The sequence below is a fragment of the Thamnophis elegans genome, chromosome 16, assembly GCF_009769535.1.
Source record: "Thamnophis elegans isolate rThaEle1 chromosome 16, rThaEle1.pri, whole genome shotgun sequence".
In the NCBI taxonomy this organism is placed as follows: Eukaryota; Metazoa; Chordata; class Lepidosauria; order Squamata; family Colubridae; genus Thamnophis; species Thamnophis elegans.
Window position 1 is genome coordinate 7001255 of NC_045556.1, and position 13488 is coordinate 7014742.

At 49.8% G+C, this 13488-nt stretch overlaps 1 protein-coding gene across 1 annotated transcript; it reads right to left on the reverse strand.

The window, feature by feature from the left end:
- Positions 1 to 1313: 1313 nt before the first annotated feature.
- Positions 1314 to 10090, reverse strand: DUOXA2 (dual oxidase maturation factor 2). The gene is made up of 6 exons (XM_032233125.1): positions 9944 to 10090; positions 8218 to 8275; positions 6422 to 6556; positions 4430 to 4643; positions 2758 to 2969; positions 1314 to 1516 (listed from the first exon to the last, which is right to left on the reverse strand). The coding sequence occupies exons 1-6, from the start codon at positions 10088 to 10090 to the stop codon at positions 1314 to 1316; spliced, it is 969 nt and encodes a 322-aa protein (XP_032089016.1).
- Between the last annotated feature and the right edge of the window lie 3398 nt (positions 10091 to 13488).

Here is a 13488-nt window from a genome sequence, read left to right on the forward strand (position 1 = left end):
TTTGGCCTCCCTGTGTCCTGTGTTGGGGGGGGGGGGCTTGTTGTGTGCTTGTAAGAACAACAAAATGGAGTGCTTTTTAAAAATTGCTTATTGATGTGTTGGTTGTGCGTGCTCCGAAGCCTCTTGGAGTCTGCTGGAGTCAGGCAGTGCCTACGTCAAATAAAATAAATATTCCGTTGAGCCCACGGCATAAGGAAGGATCTCTATCCAAGGGAACCAGCACATATGGTGGTACGTGCCTGATTCATAATCACATTTCAACAATTCGGCGCTACATTTCTAAATATTTTGGCTATTCTCGCGGGTGGGAGATGCCGCCTATACATTTTTTTAATGTACGTTTTCGTTATACAGGATTGCCAATGTAATTTTTCCTATTCCTTTCCCATAGTTCTTGCCCTTTTTTTCCAGATCTACGTTGTAGCCAAAAGTTTATTCCCCATCCTACCCTTGTCTCCTTAACCTGCTCTTCTTCCACCTTATATTCCCATAAAAATGTGTAAGTCGATTTGATCAATTTATCATCGGTCCCCCCCAAAAGGATCTTATCTATGGCCATCAACTCCCTGTGAATGCCCCAAATCTTTCATAGCTTTCCAGTAACGTGATTGGATTTGAAGATAGGGCCAACGTTCCAATCCGATCCCTCGCTCTTTTAGCTCCTGCCTCGATCTTAATAGATATTCAGTTGGGCCCAGAAGGGTCTCCATCCAAGAGAACCAGCCAACCTAGTTTTTTGCTTGATTGCAAGGAGGTGTCCTCTGGTTTCAGAAACTCCTTGGTTCAGTTGGATCAGTTTGTTGGGACAGGAGAGCATCTTCCAGGGCTTCTGAGTGCCCCAAGCCAAAGGCTGGTTGCCTACCATACATGACATCCATATTTTCTTTCCTCTTTCGTTGTCTGCCGCTCAAAGCATTTGCCTCCCTCTGCCTAATGATAGGAGAGGCCCTGAGGGGCAGCCAAGGGGAACCCTACCAAATGGGGTACCACCCCCATCCCGATGGGATCTGCTGAGCGTGCTCCCCTCCTGCCAACGTGAGGACTATCTGTCTTACTGGCACCACTCCTTTCCTGGGGTGGTTGGCATCGGGAACCAGATCCTTCGAGGGTATCGTGATTGTTCTTCAGACCCAACTGATGCGTTTCATGAGATTGACCTATCAAAGCTTACGATGGTGCCAAGAGGCTATCGTTGGCGTCCGTTCGCAAGAGTGCAGCATGACTTCTTGGTGGCCTGGCCACAGGACATTGCAGAGTCCATGTCCCTTTGGAACAACCCCCTTTTTCAAGAGAGTCCCAGGTCAACGTTGGCTTTAGCTGTTCTTGATGTTCAGTTTGAAATCGGGTTGAGAGGAAAGGGTCTGGGTCTGGTGGAAGTAGCTGTTGATGTACACCTCGCTCAGCAGGCCTTCGTCGTCCTCTTCATCCTCAGCCAAGTCAAAGAATGCTTTCAGAAGGTTGGGCTGGATAAAGTGCAGGGCGATCACCACCAGGCCAACGAGGAAGCAGAAGAGCCCTGGAAGAGAAGGAGACCGGTAGCATTAAATAGGGGCACCCCAAAAAACACCACTCAGCTTTGCTTCCCAATACAAAAACTCATCTGCAGAAAATACGACTTCAGCAACAGAGTGGTCAACGCCTGGAATGCTCTACCTGACTCCATTGTTACATCCTCAAACTCGCAAAACTTTAACCTTAAACTGTCCACTGTTGACCTCACCCCATTCCTAAGAGGTCCATGAAGGGTGGGGTGCATATGTGCACCAGCGTGCCCACCATCCCTGTCCTACTGGCCCCGTTTATTGGTAACCCACTTCCTCTGTTCTTATTCATGTTTATTCTTATTCCTGTTATCTTGTGCATGAGTGATAAACTAAATAAATAAATACATGTGCTTGTAGCCGATACTCGATACAGTCCAGGGCAAAAGATTAACTAGGCTATTTGCACCACTTGCTGACTCTGGTTAAATTAAACCTTGCTTAAGAGTTATGAGAATGGCTTGCTTTGGGAGTTGTGTGTACCCAGCCTGTTGTGATGGACGTCAAAAATTAGCACTGCTTGGGTCACACCCTCGTGGCTGGCCCTTTGACATTCTTGGCCACAACCTGTAGAGAGACCCCTGCTCCAGGTAGATACCCCCCCCAAAGGAGACTGTCCCAAAGAAGACAGGTTGTCTGAAGGTAAATGATCCCCTCGCACATATGTGCTAGTCGTTCCACACTCTAGGGGGCGGTGCTCATCTCCGTTTTAAAGCCAAAGAACCAGCGCTTCTCCAAAGACATCTCTGTAGTCATGTGGCCAGCCTGATTAAATGCCGAAGGTGCATGGAATGCTGTTACTTTCCCACTAAAGGTGGTCCCTATTTTTCTACTTGGATTTTAACTGCTGTTGTTCAGGCCATTTCTTCTTTGCTATGAACCTGCGCAAATAAACTATTCCTTCCCTGAAGAGCTGGCTTGCGTGTCCTGTTTTTTCTACAACAACTAGGTTGGCAGAAGCTGGGACAAGTAGTGGGAACTCACTCTGTTAGGCGGCGCTAGGGATTCAAACTGCCAGCCTGCCGACCTTTCTGACCGACAAGCTTCAGCATCTTAGCCACTGAGCCACTGCGTCCCAGATGGTCTACTCAGCCTAACTCACAAGGTCAACCTCAAGAAACCACCGATGGCTGTGTGAGTTCCATGGATGACGTAATTGCATGGAGAGGAATGGCCAGGATTGAAATGTCTTCGCAAAGCCCTTTGGGACACTCACCTGTGGCCAGAGTGAGCCAGAACGAGGCCCCGTAGGCCAGCTTCAGGGATGCCAAGCCAAACTGGATGGCACACCAGGCGTCCCTCCCCGTGGAGAAGGACAGGAGGGCGAAGATGAGGAAGGCTCCCGTGACGAGAAGCATGAAGCCGCCATAAACTGGGACCGGCATGGAGAAGAGCATGTTGGAGATGAGCCACGCACAGAAAGCCACCCTGCAGTTGCAAAAGATAAAGACACATGGAGAGTTAGGGGCAGCGGGCAGAGGAGGACTGGGGTTCAAGTGGACTTCTGATGGAGATAGGCTTGCGTAGAATTATCATATTTTTCGAGTATAAGACGCTCCGAAGTATAAGACTCACCTAGCTTTTGGGAAGGAACACAATTGGGGGGGGGGGGGAAATTTGCCTCTGCCTCCCAGCAATTTGCCTCCTTGCAACAAACAGCAAACAGTACAGATAATATACACGGTCAGTCTATACTTGTACAGATGCTGTTAAAATTGATGTGCTTTCTGGAAGTATAGTTGTTATCTGCTCTTTAAAAGAAGATACACTAGCACTGGGCCTCTTCAGATCAAGCATTTATTTTTAAAAGCTTCTTCGTTTCCTTAAGCTGTCTAGAACAATAATAAAGCAGTCTTTAAAGAATAAGTCTAATCATTTGAACATTCTATAGGCATTTAGAGTTGTTGACTTATCTCCTTGCAGCAAACAGTCTGATTAGCACAAGGGGGAAAAAAATCTAACTCTGTCGCCCAACAATTTGCCTCCTGGAGCAAACAGCAAGTTTCACTTTCAATTTCTCCCGATCATCAGCTGTTTCAGGCTGCAGGGATTATTAAAACCTATTGCAGCTTCTGTTTGCTGCCAAGAGGTAAATTACTGGGAGGCAGAGGCGAAAAGGGTTGGGGCCGGTGGGTCGGTGGGTGGGGCTACATTCAGTGTATAAAACGCACCCAAATTTTCACCCTCTTTTTTGGGGGGGGAAGATGCATCTTATACTCCAAAAAATATGGTATTTGCCCACCTGATTCTCTGTCCACTGGTTTTCAAATCCCTCCCCCCCCCCCCGGCATCATCAAGGTATGTTGAAAACGCAAGGGAGTTGATTGTTTCCTTGGGGGGTTCTATGTTGCCCTCGCCCGCTGCCCCCACATTAGCCCTGAGCCAGAGGTGGTTTCCTACCAGTTCGCACCAGTTCGGTAGAACCGGTTCATCAAATCTACCGAACCGGTTAGAAGAGGTTCCACCAGTGAACCCGGAAAGCAGGCCACACCTACAGAAGAGGTTCCAAATTTTTTTGAAACCCACCACTGACACACACACACACATACACACACGCAGACAGACTCACACAGAGAGAGAAAGAGAAAGAGAAAGAAAGGAAGAAAGAAAAAAGAAAAGAAAGAAAAAGTGAGAGAGAGATGAAAGAAAAAAAGGAAAAAGGGACAGAGACCCAAAAGGAAGGAAAGAGAGAGAGAGAGAGAGAGAGAGAGAGAGAACACATGGCCGGCAAGCCACTCCCACCAGGTCACATGGCCAGCAAGCCACTCCCACAAAGGAGGCCACACCCACAGAGTAGGTTCGAAAAAAATTTGAAACCCACCACTGCCCTGAGCCCAAAGCCCATCTGCCTGGATGAATCCATCTTTGAGAGACCCAAGCCCCCTTACCAGAGGGTCGCAGAAGCGTAGTGACCCGCTATGCGGTAGAGGTTGTTCATGCCGCAGGGGCTGTGGTCGGTGAACTTCTCTGCCACGTACAGGATGGGGCTGGGCAACCCCCGTTGCAGCCCCTCTTCGAACTCTTTGTCGTAGTCGGAGCCGAACCGCCAGGAGAACTCTTCATTGTAATTGATGGTTTCGTTGAGCTGCTCCACGGGTTTTCCTGCAAAAAGGCAACGTTGGTGAGCCACTGAAGAGGGAGAGGATTGAGAACTGGAAAGGGCTAGAAGGACCCCGGAGGCCCACGGGTGAGCTATCTTCCCATTGGAGCTTCAGGGTGGCTTATCTCCATCCCTGAGCTAGGGCTACCAGGCTCCAATCATTGCAGAAGCTGTTGCTTCCTCTAATCACCCACAAGGGCCACAATCTCCGGCATGGGAGAGCTTGCAGATCCTGACCTCCCTGGGACCAGGAAGAGGATGGGCCATTGACAGCTTCTGCTCCATCTCCTTCTCTCAACTTCAGAAGCTCTTGGACAAAATCTCTGAATGCCCTGCTAAGCAAGTGAATCAGGCCTTTGGAAAGAAGAGAAAGAGGGGAGGGAGGGAGGGAGGGAGGGAGGGAGGGAGGAAGGAAGGAAGGAAGGAGAAAGGAGAGAAGAAAAGGAAGGAGGGAAAGAAAAAAGAAAGGAGGGAGAGTGAGGGAGGGAGGGAGGGAAGAAAGGAAGGAAAGAAAAAGAAGGAAAGAAAGAAAAGGGAGAGAGGAGGGAGAGAAGGAAGAAGAAGGAAAGAAAGAAAGAAGAGAGAAGGGAGGGAAGGAAGGAGGGAGGGAGAGAGGAAAAAGAAAGAAGGAAGGAAAAAAGAAAGGAGAGAGGAGGGAGGAAGGGAAGGAAAGGAAAAGAAAGAAGGAAAGAAAGGAAAGAAAGAAAAGGGAGAGAGGAGGGAGGGAAGGAAAAAGAAGGAAGGAAGGAAAGAAAGGAAGGAAGAAAGAAAGAAAGAAGAGAGAAGGGAGGGAGGGAAGGAAGGAGGGAGGGAAGGAGGCAAAAGAAAGAAGGAAGGAAGGAAAGAAAGAAAGAAAGAAAGAAAGAAAGGAGAGAGAAGGGAGGGAGGGAAGGAAGGAGGGAGGGAAGGAGGTGAAAGAAAGAAGGAAGGAAAGAAAGAAAGAAAGAAAGAAAGGAGAGAGGAGGGAGGGAAGGAAGGGAAAAGAAAGAAGGAAGGAAAGAAGGAAAAAAGAAAGGAGAGAGGAGGGAGGAAGGGAAGGAAGGGAAAAGAAAGAAGGAAAGATAGGAAAGAAAGAAGGGAGAGAGGAGGGAGGGAAGGAAAAAGAAGGAAGGAAGGAAGGAAAGAAAGAAAGAAGAGAGAAGGGAGGGAGGGAAGGAAGGAGGGAGGCAAAAGAAAGAAAGAAAGGAGAGAGAGGGGAGGGAGGGAAGGAAAGAGGGAGGGAAGGAGGTGAAAGAAAGAAGGAAGGAAAGAAAGAAAGGGGAGAGGAGGGAGGGAAGGAAGGAAGGGAAAAGAAAAAAGGAAGGAAAGAAGGAAAAAAAGAAAGGAGAGAGGAGGGAGGAAGGGAAGGAAGGGAAAAGAAAGAAGGAAAGAAAGGAAAGAAAGAAGGGAGAGAGGAGGGAAGTCCAGCCTCTTCTTCCCTCTCTATAACTACTGCATGCTTTAGCTCTTCTCCTTTCTCCGACTTCAGCATCCTACAGGCTTCCCACAAGAAAAGCATCACCCCCCCCAACCCCCCAGCCCCATTCTTGCTTGCCCTTCCAATGAGCAGAGATGGGCATCTCTCCTCCCTGCCAGATAATCTGGACTAGAAGCACCACCAGGGCTTCCCGTGCCCTCCCTCCTTCTGTAGGCTCTTTTCACCCTGGTTGCCCCACCTGCGGCTCTCCCTCCTGTCTCCCGAGGTGGCTGCCCCTGCCCATCACGGCATCCAACTCCCCCCTCCTCATCTCTAACCCCGGCTGGCTCCCAGCTCCTCCTCTGGGCAGCCCTGCCAACTCACCAAGCAGGGTGATGTTGACTCCCGACAAGCCCACGTGAAGCCCGATGTCTGCGTGGACCATGGTGGAGCTGAAGGATTTGTAGGTGGTGTTGGCTGTCACGGTGCCACTTGCCCAGTCGGAGGAGAAGTGGACAGCTGCAAAAGACAGAAACCTCTCCATGAATCTCAGGAAGGGAGTAGCCGAGAAGGACAGGATTTTAAGGCCCATCCTTAGTCCACCTTCTCACCTTCCGAGAATTCTTCCGTAGGAAGCCAAGGCTTGGGACTACTGAGCACCAGGGGAAAGGGCTACCATGTACCACCCAGAAGACCAATCCAGAATCCAGAATGACAGAGTTGGAAGGGACCTTGGAGGTCTTCTAGTCCAACCCCCTGGTTAAGCAGGACACTACTTCAGACAAATGGCTATCCAACATCTTCTTAAAGACGTCCAGTGTTGGAGCATTCACAACTTCTGGAGGCAAATCATTCCACTGGTTAATTGTTCTCACTGTCAGGAAATTTCTCTTTAGTTCTAGGTCGCTTCTCTCCTTGATTAGTTCCCATTTATTAATTCTTGTCCTGCACACAAAGGTGCTTTGGGGGAATAGAACAGAATAACAAGGTTGGAAGGGACCTTCAAGGTCTTCTAGTGCAACCCCCTGCTCAAGCAGGAGACCCTACATCAGGGTCTACTTTACATCATGATGGCTGGGGAATTCTGGAAGTCCCCAACTCTTAAACAATTTCTAGGAACAAGTCCTTCGACTGATTCGTTTTTTCTAACTGGCAGGAAATTCCTCCTTAGTTCTAGGTTCTTTCTCTCCTTGATTAGTTTCCACCCATTGCTTCTTGTCCTGCCCTCAGGGGCTTTGGAGAATAGCTTGTCCCCCTCCTTCTTTGGGGCAGCCCCTCAAGTACTGGGAGGCTGCTACCATATCAACCCTAGTCCTTGTTTCCATTAAACTTGACACACAAACTTCATATGTTTTATCCTCTGCTCCCCTAATCATCTTTGTTGCTCTTCTCTGCACTCTTCCTAGGGGGTCTCAACCAGGGGTGAAATTCAGCAGTTTCTGACAGGTTCTGGAGAACCTGTAGCAGAAATTTTGAGTAGTTTGGAGAACCGGCAAATGCCACCTCTAGCTGGCCCCAGAGTGGGGAGGGAATGGGGATTTTGCAGTATCCTTCCCCTGGCGTGGGGAAGGAATGGAGATTTTACAGTATCCTTCCCCTGGAGTGGGGAGGGAATGGAGATTTTACAGTATCCTTCCCCTGGAGTGGGGAGGGAATGGAGATTTTACAGTATCCTTCCCCTGGAGTGAAGAGGAAATGGGGATTTTGCAGTATCCTTCCCCTGGAGTGGGGAAGGAATGGGTATTTTGCAGTATCCTTCCCCTGGAGTGGGGAGGGAATGGAGATTTTACAGTATCCTTCCCCTGGAGTGGGGAGGGAATGGAGATTTTACAGTATCCTTCCCCTGGAGTGAAGAGGGAATGGAGATTTGGCAGTATCCTTCCCCTGGAGTGGGGAGGAAATGGGTATTTTGCAGTATCCTTCCCCTGGAGTGGGGAAGGAATGGGTATTTTGCAGTATCCTTCCCCTGGAGTGGGGAGGGAATGGAGATTTGGCAGTATCCTTCCCCTGCCACGCCCACCAGGCCACACCACGCCCACCAGGCCACGCCCACAGAACCGGTAATTTAAAAAAATGAATTTCACCACTGGCCTCAATGTCATTTTTGTAGCATGATGACCAAATTAAGATCAGAATTCAGATAGGGATTTTTTTTAAAAAAGAAGGAAACCAGGACTTACCGACAATGACTCCGCCAATGAAGAGGCTTGAGATGACCCGTAGAAGCCAAAACAGCCTCTGTTGACAAAGAGATGAGGGAGGGATCAGACGAAGGGATCGCAAAGCACAAAAGTCACCTTCGACTCTCTACTCGCTCATGGGGGGAGTTGAGGCCAGTCACTCTCTCCCAGTCCCAACCTACCTCACAGGGCTGTCGTTTTGGGAGGTGGGGCAGCGTGAAAGGAGAGCATACACATTTCTGAGCACTCCAAGGATCAGTGGGATAAAAATTCAAGAAATCCCGTTTTTGAAATGCCCGGTACAGCAAAGGGAATCTCGATCTATGTTTGATTTCCCAGGATTCCATTTAGGAATCGACTGGAACAGATCCTGGTTTCTCTATCAACATGTAACAACAGCTTCCCCCCCGCCGCCCTCCAATTCTCTAAAAGAGGGGGGGAAATGTCTTACTTTTGATGCTTCACGCTAAGCCATCATTTTTGTTCGCAAAAGCTCTCCCTTGCCCCATCTAGAGCCCTAATCCCCATTTAACTCTCTTTTCATAGAGCTTCCTCTGTATTTTCCCCACCCCAATCCTGGCAATTATACTTGTTTGTGGTTTTGATCTGCTGCCTTAAAAACCACTTCATGGGGGCAGGAAAAAAACTTGGAAGATTTCTACATTTGATGTTAAAGCAAGCAATGCACTGGCTTTTTAAGAGGACTCTACCCCACAAGAAGAAATAAATAAAAAGTTAAAGGTTCCCCTCGCACATATGTGCTAGCTAGTCGTTCCCGACTCCAGGGGGCGGTGCTCATCTCCGCTTCAAAGCCGAAGAGCCAGCGCTGTCCGAAGACGTCTCCGTGGTCATGTGGCCGGCATGACTCAACGCCAAAGGCGCACGGAACACTGTTCCCTTCCCACCAAAGGTGGTCCCTATTTTTCTACTTGCATTCTTATGTGCTTTCAAACTGCTAGGTTGGCAGAAGCTGGGACAAGTCACGGGAGCTCGCTCCGTTACGCGGCGCTAGGGATTCGAACTGCCGACCTTTCTGATGGACAAGCTCGGCGACTTAGCCACTGAGCCAAAAAAAAATGTCTCTCTAAAAAAAAAAATACAAATTCTTGCTGGAAAAACACATCCATTCTCATTCTCTCTCTCTCTCTCTCTCTCTCTCTCTCTCTCTCTCTCTCGCTCTCGCTCTCTCTCTCTCTCGCTCTCTCGCTCTCTCTCTCTCTCACACACACACACACACACACACACACACACCCCTTTTAAATTATGTTACAGATTGTTCTAAGGAAAGCAAATTCCTCGTGGCCAGTCAAGTTTCCCAGAGTTAGCCTTTGTTTTATTTAATTTATTTATCGAATGTAGAAGCTGTCTGCCCCCCCCTCAAAATTCCTCTCTGCAACACACACACCCCGACATTTGCAACCCCCCACATTTGCAATGGGGTGCAATCACACACACACACACACACACACACACACACACACACTTACAATGGTCCCTTTAATCACTCAATACACGCAATCCTAAACCAACAAACGATTGCCCGAATTTGCACGATTTATATACTAACTAAACTTGCCCCCCTGCTGAATCCAGGCGAACGTTCAAGAGTTGAGCGTGCCAGCTCTTCCCTCCTGCGGGGCTAAAAACGCGGTTGGGGAAAGGGGTCCCCCGGACGCTTCGTCCCCCCCGCGCAGGTTCGAAACCCGCCTGGGAATGGCTAACTCACCGCTCTGCCTCGAATTCCTGGCAGGATAAGCAAGAAGCTGAAGGCGATGACCAGAAAGACGATGATGACAATGATAAGGTCCACATCAAAGACAAAGGGCTTCTCGGATTGGGGGTAGAAGGGGTAGATGCCGTCAAAGAAGGTCATGGTTGCTGCGGATCTGGGGAAAGAGACGAGAAGGGGGTCAGCTGGGGTCGTCTGGATGGGGGGAAGGTCAGCGAAACTTGGGCAGAAGCTGGCGGGGGGGGGTCCTGGCAAAGGATGAGGAGTTTCTGAACTTCAAAGAAGTTTTGGGGGGTTAGCTGAAGTCCCCCAAACCCCAGGTAGGGTCCAGGTTTTCAATCTGCTCCCAACTCTCCTCCGCCTGGTCTCCAGGCGTTCCGCAGGCGCTGCTACAGCCAAAGAAGCCCCTTTCCCCTGCAAGCTAGCTTTTTTTTTTCCTTTCCGAAGCGAGGGGAGCCGAGGGAGAAGGAAATCCGGAGCGGGAAGGGGCTACAAGGGACCGATTGGATTGCTGAATGCCCCCGTCTGCCGGCCGCCTCCGTGGGGACCGTCGGGAGAGCTCCCCGGCCGTCGGGTGGGACCGGCCGTCCATCCGCAGCAGTCTCAGCCCAGCCGGGGGCTTTGGGAAAGAAGAGATCGGGCCGGGACTGGAGGCTGCGGAGATGATGGCTGGCAGAGGATAGAAGCACTCTTCACATGCACCAAGGGCGTGCGGCTCTCTTTCCCTCTTTCCTTGGTTCTATCTCATTCTCTTTCTTCTCATCTTTTTCTTTCTCTCTCTTTCTTTCCCTCTTTCTTTCTCTTTCCCTCTTTTCTCTCTCCTTCCCTCTTTCCCTCTATCTCATTCTCTTTCTTCTCATCTTTTTCTCTCTCTCTTTCTTTCTTTCCCTCTTTCTTTCTTTCCATCATATTCTCTCTCCTTCCCTCTTTCCCTCTACCTCATTCTCTTTCTTCTCATCTTTTTCTTTCTCTCTCTCGCTTTCCCTCTTTTTCTTTCCCTCTTTTTCTCTCTCTCTTTCCTTCTTTCCCTCTTTCTATCTCATCCTCTCTCTTTCCCTCTTTCTCTCTCTCTTTCTCTCTCTTTCCATCTTTTCTCTCTCTCTTTCCTTCTCTCTCTTCCCATCTTTCTCTCTCTCTCTTTCTCTCTCTTTCCATCTTTTTCTCTTTCTCCCTCTTCCTCTCTAAGGGACCAGGTGGCCGGAGGGGAGGAAAGGCTTTGGGTCTCCAGCCTGACTCCAGCCCCTCCCGGCTTGCCGGCAACAACCACCGGGCAGCCTTACCTCGCAAGGGTTCGCCTGTGCCTTCTATGGAGCTCGGAGCGCAATACCGGCGCCCAGAGAAGCGCTCGGTCCTTATACAGCCGGAGCGGGCAGGAGGGGGGGGGGGGGGTCGCGCGCAGGTGGCATGCAAATGAGGGGGATTTCCGGCCACGCCCCCCACAGCTGGCTCCTCGGACAGCGGCCACGGGGCGGCTGGCAGTCCAGGGCGGCTGTGACAGCGGCGGCAGCAGCAGCAACGGCGGCGGCTCCGGGATCGCACCTGACCAGGTGAGCAGGCGGCTTTCCCGGGGCAGATCTCGAGAAGACAAGCCGGGAGGACGGCGGGGCGGGGGGAAAGTCCTGCTGGGGGTCCCGCGAGGCTTTCCTGCCAGAGGCAGACCCCGCGTTTCCACGCTGCCCACCGCCACGCATGCCAACACACGCCGCGCCCGACCGACTCCTCTCCGCTTCTTTCCCCGGGAGACACCTTCGGTTGAAGAGACGCGCGTCGGGGTCTCTCCCTCCTCCCGGCCGGGATCCCACGCGGTCCTGTCTGCCCCGCTTTCTCAAACCAAATTCAGCCTCTTGGAATTTGGCAGCGGGCTACAATTTCGCAGTTTCTTTGGCGTGTGGGGGGGGGGGGGGAACCCCAACTCTTCCCGTCTCGGGGTTGAATTCCGGGCTGAACTGCGGACGGCCGGGGAGCCAAGAGTCTGCTTCGGCATCCTCGGCGTCCCATTTCATCCTCCGATTGCCCCGAGGCCTCCTGCGGAGCCAGGATTCCCCAGCAGAGGCAGCGAACGCACGTGCGGATGCATCCACCCGTGTCCCTCGCGCTTGCTCTGCCCTAAAGGCAGAAAGTCCCGTCTCTGATATACCCACCAGAGCTTGGACCACCTAGTTTCTGTGGGATCTCCGCAGATCTGGATTTTGGAGGGTGCCAGCAGGCGGAGGATTAGGGGCATAAAGCGGGAATGGGTGCCCGGCGCTTGTTTAAAGTGGATTGGAACAATTGAATTAAACCGGTTTGCCTTCAATCGGGACTGGCCGGGAGTTTATGACCAAAAACAATGTAGAGTCAGCTGCAAAAAAAATTAGTTTTGGCACTGCTATCCATTTTAGGTTGGGAAAGATTTTACTCCCGAATCAAGACTCTTCTTCAGCTTTTCCAGCCCAGATAACTTACTGTACGTTTCCTAGCTGGGGATGATGGCTAATGTAGTCTTGGCACATCTGGACCCATTTTTCAGCAGCTGCTGTTGTCAGCCTCAGCTCTGAATCCATTTAACTTACTCCTGTGGTTTCATTTGACGGCTGACTCAAGACTGACTTAATCTGCTGGGTTCAATTTTTATTGCTAATTCCTTTGCTGGAGGTTATGGAAGAAGAGTAGCTTGCTCAGGTCTAGAAGGTGGAACTGCTCACCCAAAATCAGAATGAATCACCTCTGCCTTTGCTTTCTGGCTGTGGCCACAACAACCTGCAGTGGATGAAGCATGTAAGAATGATAACCCATTGTCATCGGGGTACTTGGCACCATGTCCAAGAATTTTATAAGATACATCAACAAACTGCAGCTTCCTGCAATAAATAACACCAGCGGAACTGCAAAAAACCTCACTGCTCGGAACATGATATATTTTAAGAAGGTCCTTGGTTGATACCCAGGACGTTGGCAGCAAACCGTATCAGCCATTAGCACCAGTCAATGGTATTTGTGAGGCATTTTTGAATGTTCACTTGGCTGAGTTTCATGTTTAATGAATAAAGTAAATAACAACAACAACAACAACAACAACAACAACAGTTCCTAGGTCCTTGATTAGGACTCAAGCTGTTGAGCTACCAACCAGCCCCAAAGGCTGTGAATCTCACTAAAGATTAACTAAAAATAATAATAATAATAATAATAATAATAATAATAATAATAATAATCACAAAATACCAGGACTTTAAAATCGAAATTCAACGACTATGACACAAACCAGCAGTGGTAATTCCAGTGGTAATTGGCACACTGGGTGCTATTCCAAAAGGACTGGAATTACATTTAAAACAGTTAAAAATTGACAAAATCACCATCAGTCAAATGCAAAAAGCCGCACTGCTTGGATCTGCACGCATATTATGAAAATACGTTACGACGTCCTAGGCCCCTGGGTGGGGCCCGACTAGTAACCAATGCCAAATCCGGCGAAACAACTGGCCGCTGTGATACAATTTTGTTGTTGCAAATAATAATAATAGGCGTGCATAAGTGCACCACTGTGCCTACCATCCCTG